This window comes from Thalassophryne amazonica, chromosome 21, assembly GCF_902500255.1.
Source record: "Thalassophryne amazonica chromosome 21, fThaAma1.1, whole genome shotgun sequence".
NCBI lineage: Eukaryota > Metazoa > Chordata > Actinopteri > Batrachoidiformes > Batrachoididae > Thalassophryne > Thalassophryne amazonica.
The window spans coordinates 35,431,932-35,449,870 of record NC_047123.1 but is presented as its reverse complement, the minus strand read 5'-3'; the positions used below and the strand labels follow the sequence as shown (position 1 = coordinate 35,449,870).

General features: G+C 36.8%; 1 protein-coding gene across 7 annotated transcripts in view; it reads left to right on the top strand.

Moving 5' to 3' along the window:
• The first annotated feature begins 3,311 nt into the window (after window positions 1-3,311).
• The window catches only part of LOC117502975 (adhesion G protein-coupled receptor F5-like), a 28,271-nt gene continuing 13,643 nt past the window's right edge, over window positions 3,312-17,939 (top strand). For 2 of the 7 annotated variants that reach the window (XM_034162116.1, XM_034162118.1), the window contains exons 1-22: window positions 3,312-3,367; window positions 5,186-5,246; window positions 5,975-6,047; window positions 7,481-7,584; window positions 7,700-7,751; window positions 9,526-9,669; window positions 9,894-9,926; window positions 10,019-10,162; window positions 10,865-10,939; window positions 11,743-11,802; window positions 11,937-12,011; window positions 12,135-12,197; window positions 12,277-12,348; window positions 12,503-12,556; window positions 12,671-12,736; window positions 13,400-13,474; window positions 14,139-14,213; window positions 14,877-14,951; window positions 15,615-15,689; window positions 16,351-16,425; window positions 17,086-17,160; window positions 17,474-17,548. In XM_034162116.1, the coding sequence (XP_034018007.1) occupies window positions 7,483-7,584; window positions 7,700-7,751; window positions 9,526-9,669; window positions 9,894-9,926; window positions 10,019-10,162; window positions 10,865-10,939; window positions 11,743-11,802; window positions 11,937-12,011; window positions 12,135-12,197; window positions 12,277-12,348; window positions 12,503-12,556; window positions 12,671-12,736; window positions 13,400-13,474; window positions 14,139-14,213; window positions 14,877-14,951; window positions 15,615-15,689; window positions 16,351-16,425; window positions 17,086-17,160; window positions 17,474-17,548 (1,465 nt within the window). In that variant the 5' untranslated portion in view covers window positions 3,312-3,367; window positions 5,186-5,246; window positions 5,975-6,047; window positions 7,481-7,482. The remainder of the gene's footprint in view (window positions 3,368-5,185; window positions 5,247-5,974; window positions 6,048-7,480; window positions 7,585-7,699; window positions 7,752-9,525; window positions 9,670-9,893; window positions 9,927-10,018; window positions 10,163-10,864; window positions 10,940-11,742; window positions 11,803-11,936; window positions 12,012-12,134; window positions 12,198-12,276; window positions 12,349-12,502; window positions 12,557-12,670; window positions 12,737-13,399; window positions 13,475-14,138; window positions 14,214-14,876; window positions 14,952-15,614; window positions 15,690-16,350; window positions 16,426-17,085; window positions 17,161-17,473; window positions 17,549-17,939) is intronic. The other 5 variants (XM_034162119.1, XM_034162117.1, XM_034162120.1 and 2 more) reach the window with 5 other exon arrangements.

Sequence of the window (17,939 nt, the reverse complement as noted above, 5' to 3'; positions counted from 1 at the left end):
GGTTAATAAATTTGCAAAAAAAAAAAACAAAAAACAACAACAACAACAACAAAAAACAAATAAAAAAAAACTTTTTCACATTGTCATTATGGGGTATTGTGTGTACAAGTTTGAGAGGAAAAAACAAAGAATTTCCTCCTGTTTGGAATAAGGCTGTAACAAGTGAAGTGCTGTGAATACTTTCCAGATCATTGTAAATAAAGCACAAAATGTTTTAAGAAGCTACGATTTGGTCTCTTTGGAAGATACTTGGGCACAGCTGGAATGACTTTGTCTCAAACAAGTGGCTACTTAGGGATCCTCAGAAGAGGAGTATCCATTACATTGTGTGGATGAGTCATCTTGGACATTTTAGCCCACTTGGTGTTTTTTCTCTGTGCATGATCCAGCACAGAGGTGTCTGAGTGTTGAGGTCCTCAGTGGTTGGAGAAAGCCCATGCTTCACCTGGCTGTGGCAAATCCATGGCTGATTTGAAGATGTGGGAATGGACCGGCTGTGTGTGTGGGTGTTTGCCATCTGTGGCCCAGGCAGTTCATATACAACCCCTGGCAAAAATTATGGAATCACCGGCCTCGGAGGATGTTCATTCAGTTGTTTAATTTTGTAGAAAAAAAGCAGATCACAGACATGACACAAAACTAAAGTCATTTCAAATGGCAACTTTCTGGATTTAAGAAACACTATAAGAAATCAAGAAAAAAAAGATTGCGGCAGTCAGTAACGGTTACTTTTTTAGACCAAGCAGAGGAACAAAATATGGAATCTGTTATGTGTGGGCCGCTGAAGAGGAGGTACTGCTGGCCCACCACCACCAGAGGGCGTCGCCACCTGGTGAGAGCAGCCAAGGTGACAGCTGTCACCCATTATGGGACACAGCTGTTTCAACTCAGCACCAGGGTATATCAGGAAGACGGCGTCTCCACCTCAGTGCCGAGATATCGTCTACGACTGAGGTAGTAATCTCCGCATGCACATTTAGTGTAAACTGACTAATCATTTGTAAAGCCTTTTCAGGAGTGTTGACTACTAGGAGCTTATTGCTTGGATAAGTACTCACCTTCCTGTTGTACATTGACAAGAGGTGGAGGCGGCTTCTCCCCTCTCCATTATCGGGTGCTCGCATCCCACCTGTGTGTGTGCTCTCTCCTGCCAGCAGTACCGGATCCGACGAGCGGAGGCAGTGGCCACCTGGGAATTCGGGACTTGGCGGTTCCAGCATCTCCAGGGTTCGGTGGCAGAGGAGATCTGGGTGGTTCCGGTTCTACTGAGACGGGCGTCTCCTACCTTCGAGCCTGCCCACACGACACCAGCGGATTCGGCCCCAAATTGTGATTGTTGTAATTATTGTGCTTGTTTCACAATAGTAAAACTTGTTATTTATCTTCCTCCATTGTCCGTTCATTGCGCCCCTGTTGTGGGTCCGTGTTCCTACACTTCCACAACAGGATCACTCAATTCTGAGGAAAAAATTATGGAATCACCCTGTAAATTTTCATCCCCAAAACTAACACCTGCATCAAATCAGATCTGCTCGTTAGTCTGCATCTAAAAAGGAGTGATCACACCTTGGAGAGCTGTTGCACCAAGTGGACTGACATGAATCATGGCTCCAACATGAGAGATGTCACTTGAAATAAAGGAGAGGATTATCAAACTCTTAAAAGAGGGTAAATCATCATGCAATGTTGCAAAAGATGTTGGTTGTTCACAGTCAGCTGTGTCTAAACTCTGGACCAAATACAAACAACACGAGAAGGTTGTTAAAGGCAAACATACTGGTAGACCAAGGAAGACATCAAAGCGTCAAGACAGAAAACTTAAAGCAATATGTCTCAAAAATCGAAAAATGCACAACAAAACAAATGAGGAACGAATGGGAGGAAACTGGAGTCAACGTCTGTGACCGAACTGTAAGAAACCGCCTAAAGGAAATGGGATTTACATACAGAAAAGCTAAACGAAAGCCATCATTAACACCTAAACAGAAAAAAACAAGGTTACAATGGACTAAGGAAAAGCAATCGTGGACTGTGGATGACTGGATGAAAGTCATATTCAGTGATGAATCTCGAATCTGCATTGGGCAAGGTGATGATGCTGGAACTTTTGTTTGGTGCCGTTCCAATGAGATTTATAAAGATGACTGCCTGAAGAGAACATGTAAATTTCCACAGTCATTGATGATATGGGGCTACATGTCAGGTAAAGGCACTGGGGAGATGGCTGTCATTACACCATCAATAAATGCACAAGTTTACATTGATATTTTGGACAATTGAAAGGATGTTTGAGGATGATGAAATCATTTTTCAAGATGATAAAGCATCTTGCCATAGAGCAAAAACTGCGAAAACATTCCTTGCAAAAAGACACATAGGGTCAATGTCATGGCACAGGGTCAATGTCAACGAGCAGATCTGATTTGATGCAGGTGTTAGTTTTGGGGATAAAAATTTACAGGGTGATTCCATAATTTTTTCCTCAGAATTGAATAATTCCATATTTTTTTCCTCTGCTTGGTCTAAAAAAGTAACCGTTACTGACTGCCATAATATTTTTTTCTTGATTTCTTATAGTGTTTCTTAAAGCCTGAAAGTTGCCATTTGAAATGACTTTAGTTTTGTGTCATGTCTGTGATCTGCTTTTTTTCTACAAAATTAAACAACTGAATGAACATCTTCCGAGGCCGGTGATTCCATAATTTTTGCCAGGGGTTGTACTGCTGGACTTGACTCAGTACAAGAATAACTATTTACAAGTGTGGTTTAACCTGCAGTGCAAGAAATATTTGATACTGCTTCCTGGTTGTAGTGCTGTATGGTGTGTGTGTGTGTGTGTGTGTGTGTGTGTGTGTGTGTGTGTGTGTGTGTGTGTGTGTGTGTGTGTCAAAGCAATGACAGACTTGATTGGTGCGATTATAAGCAGGTAATGTTGTAACCTGTTTCACTGCAGTCTATACTCCAGTCCTTTTTATTATTTACGAGGTTTTATTGGTGACTCTGGTATTTGAATCACATTAATAATACACTTGAAATGCCCTTTGAAATATTTTCCTTTTACTTCTAATTCTTGCATCAAAATGTTGTCATTGCCTCATGCATTGATACAACTGTGCAGCTCTGCAGAGTTGTAGTCATCTGCAGAGCTGAAGGTGTAAAAATGGGAATGTAATTGATTTCACCCGTTAATCTATTTAGAAAACTGAGCGACAGAGAAACTGTTCCCTTTCCTGTATTTCAGGAAGTTTATCTGCTGCTCAGTTTATTGTTTGTGGGTGTGACAACCTCGAACCCGTGTGACGTTAAGCAATGAAACGAGATTCCTGAAAGTAAAACACAGCAAGACAGACGCCAAAGAAGTGCTCTGGTAAGACCCGTCTACATTTGAGATAGAATTTGTGATAGAACCTGATCATATTGTGTTCATGTGGGACTGATGGGACTGTTTGCTGAGTGTGGAGTTGTTTATCACTTTAACTCAACTTGTACAATAAACCAAATCTTTGCAAATGACAATAGGACACCCAACTATTCTCTGATGGATGTTGCTGTGTGTATTCCCTTTGTTCAAACCATCTGTGAAATTATTGTACGGACTGAAAAATGGAAATGAGAAATAAATAAATATAATAGGTATATGTTGCTGACATGAACAAGCGAAGCTCTTTCAGACTTTTTTTGAGTAAATGTTTCAGGGGAGCATTAGCATGGCTAAAACCTTTCAGCCTCCCCCCCACAGACCCCCGCCTTTTTAAGCATTTTTCCTTATTTGCCTTTCACATGCCTGGAAGCTCCTCACCATCTACCCATGTCATTTAGGTCCTTCAGACTTTTTTCAGTAAAATGGTTCTTGGGAGCATGAACATGGCTAAAACCTTTCAGCTCCAGGGAGGGCTCTGTCCCCCCCATACCCCCTACCTTTTTAAGCTTTTTTCTTTTTTTGCCTTTCAGCTTCTGGAGGGTGCTCCACCCCACAGACCACCCTCTTAACCCCCTGCCACTTTAAGCATTTTTTAAAATGTAGAAATAAATTAATATTACGTTTTCAGCTAGTTGACAGTAGGGCTGTACAATATGGCCAAATTATCGTATCTCCATATTGTCATATCAGTATGATATACGATATGACTATGATTTGACACAAAATGCAGCAACAGTCAAAATTAAACATTTTTAAACAAAACAGTAATAATACCACAATCATTTTGCACTCATCATGAGATTCGGATGCAGTGCCCTCCAAAAGTATTGGAACACTTGGAATTTCCAACATTTTAATTTTGTTTATGCCATTTCAAGTTCAAGAAAAACAAAAAATAAAAAGACTAAAATTTTCTAAGATTATCTTCCTCAAACTCAAACTGAAAGAAAATGTCTCAAAAATACCTGTAAATAATAATCAGTTTTTTTTTGCCAGTTTTCACTGAATATGTCTTGGACTTTATTTGCATCAATTATGAATAAATGCAATTTAAGAAAATCTTCCTCTACACTACTTCATCAGGAAGCTGGATTTTATATTTTCAATTAATTTATATCAAGTTGTAGACATTTGCTTTCAGTTTGCACCAAGCTTGTGGAATCATATTCAAGAAGACTAGATGCTGTAATTGCTGCCAAAGGTACATCAACTAAATATTGAGCAAAGTACATGTGATTTCTTAGTTTTTTTTTTATTACTTTTAATAAATTCGCAAAAAACACACCTTTTATCATTATGTTATTATGGGGTGTTGTGAGTAGAATTTTGAAGGAAAAAATAATTTACTCCATTTTGGAATAAGGCTGTAACATAAAATGTGAAAAAAAGTGCTGTGAATACTTTCTGGATGCACTGTATTTTGGGATATAAATTATATGAAAAAAATTGTAGTATGTAATTTGAAGCTACGTGGACATAATTACACAGAACATTTAGTATATTTAAAAGTTTAAAATTCAGTCCAAAGTTTTGTCAGTCCAAGGTTTTTAGAATACAAGTCCTCATCATAATGCTGGTCATGCTTTTTCATTCAAACACTCTTCTTGTGAAGTGCCTTCAGCAACATGAGTCATCTGAGATGTGATGTATGCCAGCAGCATCAGAGCCAAAACAGTGCTGACATCAAACATGGAGAAGGGAGAACATGTTGACCTGACTGCTGTTCTCAAAACTCACATTTTCTTCCTCCTTTTGTCTTTTCAGCGATAATGAAACACTGAAACGTGTGCTGCGTGGACAGAAGGATGCATTACTATTTCGTATGGTAAGTGTGTGTGTGTGTGTGTGTGTGTGTGTGTGTGAGAGAGAGAGGTCCAAAGTAATATTTTTTTAAAGTGCAAAGGCATTTTAAGATGACACTGCACACATGACACATGAAGGCACTGCTGTTGTGTGTCCACAAAAGTGATTTATATTTTACTTGAGTGATGCTTCAGTTAAGTGGCTGTAATTACTCCTTTCTATGGTTTGAGTTTTTTTGCCTACCTTGTCCATGTGCCTCCTTGTGTACTCTGCATACAATTCTCTACAGAGGCATGCCACCAAATTTGTGAACACAATGATGCAAATTCCATGATTATCATTGTGGCCAATTTTAAATGGCATTTTAACATCCTTAATTGTACAACTTACTGTCATGATTTATTCTGCATACACACTTCCTGTTTTTTTGTTTGTTTGTTTTTTGAGCTGGTGGCTGTAATTATCAAAATTACACAAACAAACCTTTAGTGTGTGTGCACACTCTCACACATTAATGTACCAGTGCCAGGTGCTCATGTACTGTATATACAGTCATAAAATGTATGTAATGTATAAAATGAAGTGTATATAAAGTCATAAAATGATCCAGAGTGCACATCTGGATCCTTTTATGCATTTGTCTGTTTGATAAAGTTGATCATCTCAGTGCGTTTCAGTAGCACTTTTTATCGCTGCTGCACAATCAAACCACACTGAGGCATCTTCATGTTTCTCATTTTCTTGGTTCAGGCAGACTGAAAGATTTGTGGACGTGCCGTCCAGAAACAATGGAACTTGTTGACTGGCATCCAGCATTAAACAGGTGCCTCCCTGTCAATTACTTGAGAGAAACTGTTTGACATTTGGATGGTAACAACTATATTCTACTTGTATTGGCGCCTTTAAAAGTACTCAACCATTCAGGTCCTGAGCTAAAAGTGAAATCATCATTTGTCCTCAGACCTCTGTCACATGTCTGTGGAAAACTGGTAATTGAACAGTGTGACTGGAATGAGGTAGTTATAGGTAGACCAAGCTTGTGGCATCATATTCAAGAAGATTTGACGGTGAAATTGCTGCCAATGGTGTATCAACAAAGTATTGAGCAAATACTTGTGTACATGTGATTTCTTAGTTTTTAAATTTTTTTAATAAATTTGCAAAAAAATTCAAAAAGCCTTTTTTCATGTTGTCATTATGGGGTGTTGTGAGTAGAATTTTGGTGGTGGTGGGGGGAGGGGAATGAATTTACTCTACTTACTTAATTTTCAAGTCCAGACTTAAGATGCACTTATTTTCCCTTTCGTATGGCTAGCATACTGGCATAGTATGTTACTATGCTTCCTACTATTTTAAATCAGTTTATTAGTAAAGAGAGCGTGCTGCGGCCTCAACTTTATGTCAAGTCTGGGTCTTTTAATGAAGCTTAGGGTTACTGGCTGGTGATCACCTTTGTATTTCTTTTGCTTTTCTTGTTGCTTAATGCTGACAAATTATACTGTATTTGTGGTCTTTCTGATGCTTGATTCAGTTTTTTTTCTCTCTGTTAGAGGTGCAACTCCATGCAGAGATGGAGTGGTGTCGACTTCTGCAGCCTCCCTGTCCTGTTCACCAGCATAGACTCCCAAAATTTCCACAAATTTCCTGTATATTCGTATTGTAAATTGTGTCGGTAGCATGGCCCAAGCAGAGGGTCCCCCCCTTTGTGTCTGGTCTGCTTGAGGTTTTTTCTCAAATCATCAGAGGGAGTTTTTCTTACCACTGTCACCGGTGTGTTTGCTCTGGGGGTTGGTAAGGTTAGACCTTACTTGTGTGAAGCGCCTTGAGGCAACTGTGAATTGGTGCTATATAAATGAAAATAAATTAAATGAATTAATTTAATTAATTACTCCATTTTGGAAGAAGACTGTACTATAACAAAATGAGGCAAAAGTGAAGTATTGTGAATACTTTCTGGATGCACTACAATGTTCCATTCTTCAAGGTGTAGTTGACAAATCACAAGAAATTTGATTGGAGACATTCTGTGTACACAGTCATGATTCATGTACTTGCAGCACTGCATTCTACCTCTGCTTTACTGTGTTAATGATAATAATAATGAATACAAAAATTACATCAACAGCTTCATATCCTTTTTGTTGACATAATTTCACAGAATACTGAACAGATTTCAAAGCAGATAGATGAAAAAAAAAATCATTAATGGAGATCATTTCCTCTTTGCATTTCTTTTCTTTTGTGTGTGTGTTTTAGGAATGGCAATATTAAGGAATGGGTTGACTATCGTTGCTGTCCTGGTGATTTTTTACTTTTTGGAAAAAGAAAAATTCATTGACTTTACCTGTTTGGTTCCATGGGTGGGTCCACTCACCACAATCTCAATATTTGAATAACTATCATACAACAGTATGTGCTTGGTAACAGTCAGAATAAATCAAAGTAACCTCTTTTTGAATTGCACCCTTTTTTCAGGCTCACCATGACAACGAACACTTTGGAGCTCACACCAGGGAAAAAAGGAGTGGTGAGTGAGAAGAATTTTTTTTTTTAATGAATTATAATGTGAGTGGACACAATACAAGATTTAGTTTGTTTCTGGATATGAAACGTGTGTTTTGCTGCAAACTCAAAAAATGGTACGGGTCAATGTGCTACAAAACACAAAAACTGGAAACATCATGAAGTCAGTCTGTTTTTTTGTGTAATTACTGCAGTGTGCACATCGAATCTAACTCTGAACCAGTTGAGCAATTTCAGTTCAGTCTGACTGCAGCTTGTCTTTCCATTCAACATGAGTCGTGTCAACATGACGGCGTCTTCATGACTGAACACCAAACTGAATGCTTTGTTTTATGTAGTACACACTTTGAAAACGCTGGGAAATAAAGTCAGTCTGACGAACAAACAAAATCCATCTTCGATGGAAGTCTTTTCCTTTGTTCGAGATTTGTTCAAGGACAGATTTAGCAGCATACTTTATGTGCATTGTATATGCTAATATGGAAAATATTATTTCCTACATGATGTTTCACATCTTTAGCAATAAAATGTCAAATGATTTACAATGTAGACACCCAGGATGAGGCAGAAGGGAGTTCTACATCAGTTCAGCTAACTTCAGTTTGCTTCTCCACAAAAAATCATTAACCTGGCAGCAAATGCATGAAAGGGCAGAGAAATCAACAAACAAACAAACACGTCAACAAAAGAAACAAAAGTAACTGTTTCCTGTTGACGAAGCTGGAAAACTATGGTAGAAACTGTCCTCTGGTCTGCTTGAGCAACTAAAACAAACAAACAAACAAAAAAACGCATGATGCTCGACCAAATGTCTATGCTACTGGTGAAAACAATTATTCCCAAAATGTTTTTCTGTTACAATCCTGTTTGGAAAAGGGGAGGGGGGGGGAGATCCCAAACCAAACAAACAAACAACAGAACAATATCAGATTATATCAAAAAGTCAACTTTGTAATGTTACATCTTAATTTTTCTCTGTTACATCATGTAAATCATTGTATTTATCTCAGAGTATGAAACTGGGTGTTTCAGCACTAAAACAATTACCCTGTCTCCATCTTTCACCATCTTTAAAGATAATAATCATCATTATTATTTTGAAAGTGACTGTGTGCCCTGTGCAGATGTCCCTCAGTCTGTCTGCAACATATGCTAACATTTGATAGAAATGATACGTCAAGAACTATCTTTGCAGATTGTCTTCTTCTTTTGGCTGCTCCCATTAGGGAGCGCCACAGCAGATCAATCGTTTCCATCTCATCCTGTCCTCTGTATCTTCCTCTATCACACCAACCACCTGCATGTCCTCCCTCAGCACATTCATAAACCTCCTCTTTGGCCTCCCTCTTCCCCTCCTGCCTGGTGGCTCCATCCTCAACATCCTTCTCTGTGGACTCCGTGAGTCCCTCCTCTGCACACGTCCAAACCATCTCAACCTCACCTCTCTGACTTTGTCTCCAAACCGTCCCACCTGACTTCTTCATTTATCAGCTCCTCAAAATATTCCCTCCACCTTCTCAACGCACTCTCCTTACTTGTCAGCACATTGCCATCTGTATCCTTTATCACCCTAACCTGCTGCAAATTCTTTTCAGGTTTGTCTCTTTGCCTGGCCAATAGGTACACGTGGTGCTGTGTGTCAGTGCCAGAGTGGTTCTATAGTGTCATGGATGCAGAAAAACACAGCAACAGTGCATACTCCCAGACCACACTTGGAAATGTATTACTGATGTTGGACTTGATGAATAATCTGCAATTATGTCCTTTTATTTTAACAGAGTCTCCAGTTCTTTATGAATATGTGATTTGTGTTGAGGTCAACGCTGCAGACACACGACAACTGACCAACATTCTGGAATATACCACTTTCCCTGTTCACGTGGGAACACAAATAAATATCACAGATGCTCTTACAGTGACAGGTGAGAAAAAATATTTTCAGGATGTTTTACATCTTTCTTAAAAGAACGACTTCCTGAGTAAATATCTAATTTCCGTGACAGTGGCACTTGAGTCCAGTGTGACATAATCCAGCATTACATTGACAATGTATGTCAGTTTGTTCCTAACAAAATGCAACCAGTATGTGTGGAAAATAACAGAAAGTTCTTTTCTTGTCCATGTACTCTGTCAACATATTTCACAGCTTGTTCTGTAACACCAACCTCTCCACCAACAAGTAAGACTGACAGGATGCTTCTCAAAGGACAACCTGGTAAACAGGGCAAACATTAAAAACACACAGATAGAATTTCTTTTGTTTCTTTGCAGCTCCTTTTCTTTTTGAATATGTGGTTTCTATTGAATTGAACATCTCAAATGGAATTGATGGACTGAGGACCATTCTGATCAACATCAGTTACCCCATCACCATCAACAACCAAATAGAAATCCATGAGATCAACATTTTTACAGGTAGGACACATTTCAAATATTCTAAAAAGTTAACTGTACTGCTGTGTGCTTGAGTTTCTTCTAACCACTGCTGACAATGTTCTTACTCATTGAGTAAGGTTTACTGCTTACTCATGTATAGCATGTTGAAGTGACTTACGAAGCATCCGGAAAGTTTTCACAGCGCTTCACTTTTTCCACATTTTGTTATGTTACAGCCTTATTCCAAAATGGCAGGAATTCATTTTTTCTTAAAATGCTACACATAATACCCCATAATGACAATGTGAAAAGGTTTTTTTGGGGGATTTTTGTGAATTTATTAAAAATACAAAAACTAAGAAGACATATACGTAAGGATTCACAGCCTTTGCCATGAAGCTCAAAATTAAGCTCAGGCGCATCTTGTTTCCACTGATCATCCTTGAGACGTTTCTGCAGCTTAATTGGAGCCATCAGGGGTAAATCCAGTTGACTGGACATGAACAGGAATGGCACACACCTGTCTACATATAAGGTCCTACAATTGAAGGACCTTATATTGGACCCAATTTCTATTGCTACCCCCCCCCCCCCCCCCCCCCACAATAATGCTGACTATTTGACACTTATGTGTATAAGTGTTGAGAATTAAGGGGATGGGTAATATTCTTTCCAGTGTGTTTTACGTTATTCAATAATTCACCATATCATGCTCACTGTATTTGTGGACTTTTTTTCCAGATTTGACCCCTCTTACAACGTCAGATGTGACCAGAACAACAACTGAAACAACACCAACAATAACTGCAACAACAAGTAAGTGTCTCACAATAACTTAACTTTGCTTACTCTAAGTAAACACTAATTGTTGACCACTGTATTGAAGCAATACACTGAATGGCATGTGAATGGTGTGTGAGTCCAGAATGTTTTTAGAACCTTTGACCTCAACAGTTTTTAGAAAAGTAACTCATCCCTTTTATTTCCTGTTTATTATGTCATTTTTAAAGCTAATTTACGGTCTTAATGTATTTATAAGTTGTTTAGGTTGTTGTTGTCATCATATACACAGTATTATTATTATCAGTGTTGTTGTTGTTGTTATTATTAATATTTTATTTTATTATTACTTCTATTTTGTGCTTTGATTTTTAAATGGACCTCAATGGAAATAAGTGTTTTCACTTTCTTGTGTCATCGATGTTTTTTTTAAACTTATTTACAATTACATTATATACTTACATTGAACTTACAAAATAAAATCATGCACTCACGCTTTTAATATAAAGATGATTTACTGCCCCCTGCTGGAATGGGGTGTGAGTCCTGAATGTCGTTAGCAGTGTCCATTGCTCAGTGTCATTAACTAATATCTGTAGCTTTCCCAAAAGTATTCGTCCTATCAACATTCCGCTTTGAAGGGCGTTCATCCTTGACCCAAAATTCATAAGTGTAACAAATGGCAAATGCCAGCTCTGCCCAATTTTGGCGTGATGGAAGCCATACACAAGCATGCACACAGAGGCCACTTGGCTATTACAATATAGATGTCTGAAATGGCTCAATAATTCAGCTTATCCATGCTCACTATATTTGTGGAATGATTTTTTTTATACCAGATTCAACCCCTGTTACAACAACACATGTGAACACGACAACAACAATAACTGTAACAACAAGTAAGTTCCAAACAATAACCAAATAAGTTGAATAATAAGGAGATGGGTAACATTCTTTCTAGTATGTTTTTAAGTCAATTAATAATTCAACTTCTCATGCTCACTGTATTTGTGGAATGATGACAATTTTCCAGATTCGACCCCTCTTACAACATCAGATGTGCCCAGAAGAACAACTGAAAAAACATCAACAATAACTGCAGCAACAAGTAAGTGTCTAATAACCACTGAGGCCACTTGGATATTACAATATCGATGTCTGAAACGGCTCAATAATTCAGCTTATCCATGCTCACTATATTTGTAGAATGATTTTTTTTTTTTTTTACCAGATTCAACCCCTGTTGCAACAACACATGTTAACATGACAAATACAACAATAACTGTAACAAGAAGTAAGTTCCAAACAATAACCAAATATTCATACAACTAACTGTGCTCACTGTATTTGTGGAATGATGACACTTTTTTCAGATTCAACCCCTTTTACAACACCAGATGTGACCAGAACAACTGAAACAACACCAACAATATCTGCAATAACAAGTATGTGTCTCACAATAACTGTTAGCTTTGCTTCCTCTAACCAAGCAGTAATTGTTGACCATTGTACTGAAGCAATACACTTTACAGTAGTTATTCAGATTTTAATCAGTTAAATTGTGGGTTCTAACACATGATTATTTCATGATCTTGGCAGACATGACATCTGTTGCAGCATCACGTACAACTACACTGACAACTGCAGTTACCAGTAAGTGTTGAGAACTAAGGGTGATGGGGAACATTCACGATTGTATGTATGAAACAACTCAAAAATTCATCTTATCAATACTCATTGTATTTGTAAAATGGTTATATTTACCAGATACAACCACTGTTGCACCACCACATGTGAACATGACAACAACACCAACAATAACTGTAACAACAAGTAAGTGTCAAACAATAACTTTTGACTTTCTTTTTGTAATGGAACAGTCCACTTTACACAAGCTTTTTAGTATTTTGGAATCTTTTATAATTTTGTTTCAATTCTCACTAAAAACATATAATTAAGATACAGTATGATCTTTGCTTACTCAACATTTACTGCTGCACCACCCACAATATCACTGACGATTTCTTTGACACATAAGTTGAGAAATAAGGGGATGGGTAACATTCTTTCCAGTATATTTTTAAGTCATTCAATAATTCAACTTATCGTGCTCACTGTTTTTGTGGAATGATATCACTTTTCCAGATTAAACCCCTCTTACAACATCAGATGTGACCAAAACAACAGCTGAAACAACACCAAGAGTCACTGCATAAGTGTGAAACAATAGCTGTTGACTTCTTTTTAGTTTTTTTTTGGGAGTCTTTTATAAACTTATTTCAGTTCTCACTAAAAACATATAATTAAGATACAGTATGACCTTTGTCTACTCAGCCTGTATTGCTGCACCACCCACAATAACACTGATGATTTCTTTGACACATAAGTGTTGAGAAATGAGGGGATGGGTAACATTCTTTCCAATATGTTTTTAAGTCATTCAGTAATTCATCTTATCATGCTCACTGTATTTGTGAAATGGTGAAATTTTTCCAGATACAACCCCTCTTACACCATCAGATGTGACCAGAACAACAACTGAAACAACACCAACAATAACTGTAACAACAAGTAAGTGTCAAACAATAACTTTTGACTTTCTTTTTGTAATGGAACAGTCCACTTTACACAAGCTTTTTAGTATTTTGGAATCTTTTATAATTTTGTTTCAATTCTCACTAAAAACATATAATTAAGATACAGTATGATCTTTGCCTACTCAACATTTACTGCTGCACCACCCACAATATCACTGACGATTTCTTTGACACATAAGTTGAGAAATAAGGGGATGGGTAACATTCTTTCCAGTATATTTTTAAGTCATTCAGTAATTCAACTTATCATGCTCACTGTTTTTGTGGAATGATATCACTTTTCCAGATTAAACCCCTCTTACAACATCAGATGTGACCAAAACAACAGCTGAAACAACACCAACAGTCACTGCATAAGTGTGAAACAATAGCTGTTGACTTCTTTTTAGTTTTTTTTGGGGGAATCTTTTATAAACTTATTTCAGTTCTCACTAAAAACATATAATTAAGATACAGTATGACCTTTGTCTACTCAGCCTGTATTGCTGCACCACCCACAATAACACTGATGATTTCTTTGACACATAAGTGTTGAGAAATGAGGGGATGGGTAACATTCTTTCCAATATGTTTTTAAGTCATTCAGTAATTCATCTTATCATGCTCACTGTATTTGTGAAATGGTGAAATTTTTCCAGATACAACCCCTCTTACACCATCAGATGTGACCAGAACAACAACTGAAACAACACCAACAATAACTGTAACAACAAGTAAGTGTCAAACAATAACTTTTGACTTTCTTTTTGTAATGGAACAGTCCACTTTACACAAGCTTTTTAGTATTTTGGAATCTTTTATAATTTTGTTTCAATTCTCACTAAAAACATATAATTAAGATACAGTATGATCTTTGCTTACTCAACATTTACTGCTGCACCACCCACAATATCACTGACGATTTCTTTGACACATAAGTTGAGAAATAAGGGGATGGGTAACATTCTTTCCAGTATATTTTTAAGTCATTCAATAATTCAACTTATCGTGCTCACTGTTTTTGTGGAATGATATCACTTTTCCAGATTAAACCCCTCTTACAACATCAGATGTGACCAAAACAACAGCTGAAACAACACCAAGAGTCACTGCATAAGTGTGAAACAATAGCTGTTGACTTCTTTTTAGTTTTTTTTTGGGAGTCTTTTATAAACTTATTTCAGTTCTCACTAAAAACATATAATTAAGATACAGTATGACCTTTGTCTACTCAGCCTGTATTGCTGCACCACCCACAATAACACTGACGATTTCTTTGACACATAAGTGTTGAGAAATGAGGGGATGGGTAACATTCTTTCCAATATGTTTTTAAGTCATTCAGTAATTCATCTTATCATGCTCACTGTATTTGTGAAATGGTGAAATTTTTCCAGATACAACCCTTCTTACACCATCAGATGTGACCAGAACAACAACTGAAACAACACCAACAATAACTGTAACAACAAGTAAGTGTCAAACAATAACTTTTGACTTTCTTTTTGTAATGGAACAGTCCACTTTACACAAGCTTTTTAGTATTTTGGAATCTTTTATAATTTTGTTTCAATTCTCACTAAAAACATATAATTAAGATACAGTATGATCTTTGCCTACTCAACATTTACTGCTGCACCACCCACAATATCACTGACGATTTCTTTGACACATAAGTTGAGAAATAAGGGGATGGGTAACATTCTTTCCAGTATATTTTTAAGTCATTCAGTAATTCAACTTATCATGCTCACTGTTTTTGTGGAATGATATCACTTTTCCAGATTAAACCCCTCTTACAACATCAGATGTGACCAAAACAACAGCTGAAACAACACCAACAGTCACTGCATAAGTGTGAAACAATAGCTGTTGACTTCTTTTTAGTTTTTTGGGGGGAATCTTTTATAAACTTATTTCAGTTCTCACTAAAAACATATAATTAAGATACAGTATGACCTTTGTCTACTCAGCCTGTATTGCTGCACCACCCACAATAACACTGATGATTTCTTTGACACATAAGTGTTGAGAAATGAGGGGATGGGTAACATTCTTTCCAATATGTTTTTAAGTCATTCAGTAATTCATCTTATCATGCTCACTGTATTTGTGAAATGGTGAAATTTTTCCAGATACAACCCCTCTTACACCATCAGATGTGACCAGAACAACAACTGAAACAACACCAACAATAACTGTAACAACAAGTAAGTGTCAAACAATAACTTTTGACTTTCTTTTTGTAATGGAACAGTCCACTTTACACAAGCTTTTAGTATTTTGGAATCTTTTATAATTTTGTTTCAATTCTCACTAAAAACATATAATTAAGATACAGTATGATCTTTGCTTACTCAACATTTACTGCTGCACCACCCACAATATCACTGACGATTTCTTTGACACATAAGTTGAGAAATAAGGGGATGGGTAACATTCTTTCCAGTATATTTTTAAGTCATTCAATAATTCAACTTATCGTGCTCACTGTTTTTGTGGAATGATATCACTTTTCCAGATTAAACCCCTCTTACAACATCAGATGTGACCAAAACAACAGCTGAAACAACACCAAGAGTCACTGCATAAGTGTGAAACAATAGCTGTTGACTTCTTTTTAGTTTTTTTTGGGAGTCTTTTATAAACTTATTTCAGTTCTCACTAAAAACATATAATTAAGATACAGTATGACCTTTGTCTACTCAGCCTGTATTGCTGCACCACCCACAATAACACTGACGATTTCTTTGACACATAAGTGTTGAGAAATGAGGGGATGGGTAACATTCTTTCCAATATGTTTTTAAGTCATTCAGTAATTCATCTTATCATGCTCACTGTATTTGTGAAATGGTGAAATTTTTCCAGATACAACCCCTCTTACACCATCAGATGTGACCAGAACAACAACTGAAACAACACCAACAATAACTGTAACAACAAGTAAGTGTCAAACAATAACTTTGACTTTCTTTTTGTAATGGAACAGTCCACTTTACACAAGCTTTTTAGTATTTTGGAATCTTTTATAATTTTGTTTCAATTCTCACTAAAAACATATAATTAAGATACAGTATGATCTTTGCCTACTCAACATTTACTGCTGCACCACCCACAATATCACTGACGATTTCTTTGACACATAAGTTGAGAAATAAGGGGATGGGTAACATTCTTTCCAGTATATTTTTAAGTCATTCAGTAATTCAACTTATCATGCTCACTGTTTTTGTGGAATGATATCACTTTTCCAGATTAAACCCCTCTTACAACATCAGATGTGACCAAAACAACAGCTGAAACAACACCAACAGTCACTGCATAAGTGTGAAACAATAGCTGTTGACTTCTTTTTAGTTTTTTTGGGGAATCTTTATAAACTTATTTCAGTTCTCACTAAAAACATATAATTAAGATACAGTATGACCTTTGTCTACTCAGCCTGTATTGCTGCACCACCCACAATAACACTGATGATTTCTTTGACACATAAGTGTTGAGAAATGAGGGGATGGGTAACATTCTTTCCAATATGTTTTTAAGTCATTCAGTAATTCATCTTATCATGCTCACTGTATTTGTGAAATGGTGAAATTTTTCCAGATACAACCCCTCTTACACCATCAGATGTGACCAGAACAACAACTGAAACAACACCAACAATAACTGTAACAACAAGTAAGTGTCAAACAATAACTTTTGACTTTCTTTTTGTAATGGAACAGTCCACTTTACACAAGCTTTTTAGTATTTTGGAATATTTATAATTTTGTTTCAATTCTCACTAAAAACATATAATTAAGATACAGTATGACCTTTGTCTACTCAACCTGTATTGCTGCACCACCCACAATAACACTGATGATTTCTTTGACACATAAGTGTTGAGAAATGAGGGGATGGGTAACATTCTTTCCAATATGTTTTTAAGTCATTCAGTAATTCATCTTATCATGCTCACTGTATTTGTGAAATGGTGAAATTTTTCCAGATACAACCCCTCTTACACCATCAGATGTGACCAGAACAACAACTGAAGCAACACCAACAATAACTGTAACAACAAGTAAGTGTCAAACAATAACTTTTGACTTTCTTTTTGTAATGGAACAGTCCACTTTACACAAGCTTTTTAGTATTTTGGAATATTTATAATTTTGTTTCAATTCTCACTAAAAACATATAATTAAGATACAGTATGATCTTTGCCTACTCAACATTTACTGCTGCACCACCCACAATATCACTGACGATTTCTTTGACACATAAGTTGAGAAATAAGGGGATGGGTAACATTCTTTCCAGTATATTTTTAAGTCATTCAATAATTCAACTTATCATGCTCACTGTTTTTGTGGAATGATATCACTTTTCCAGATTAAACCCCTCTTACAACATCAGATGTGACCAAAACAACAGCTGAAACAACACCAACAGTCACTGCATAAGTGTCAAAC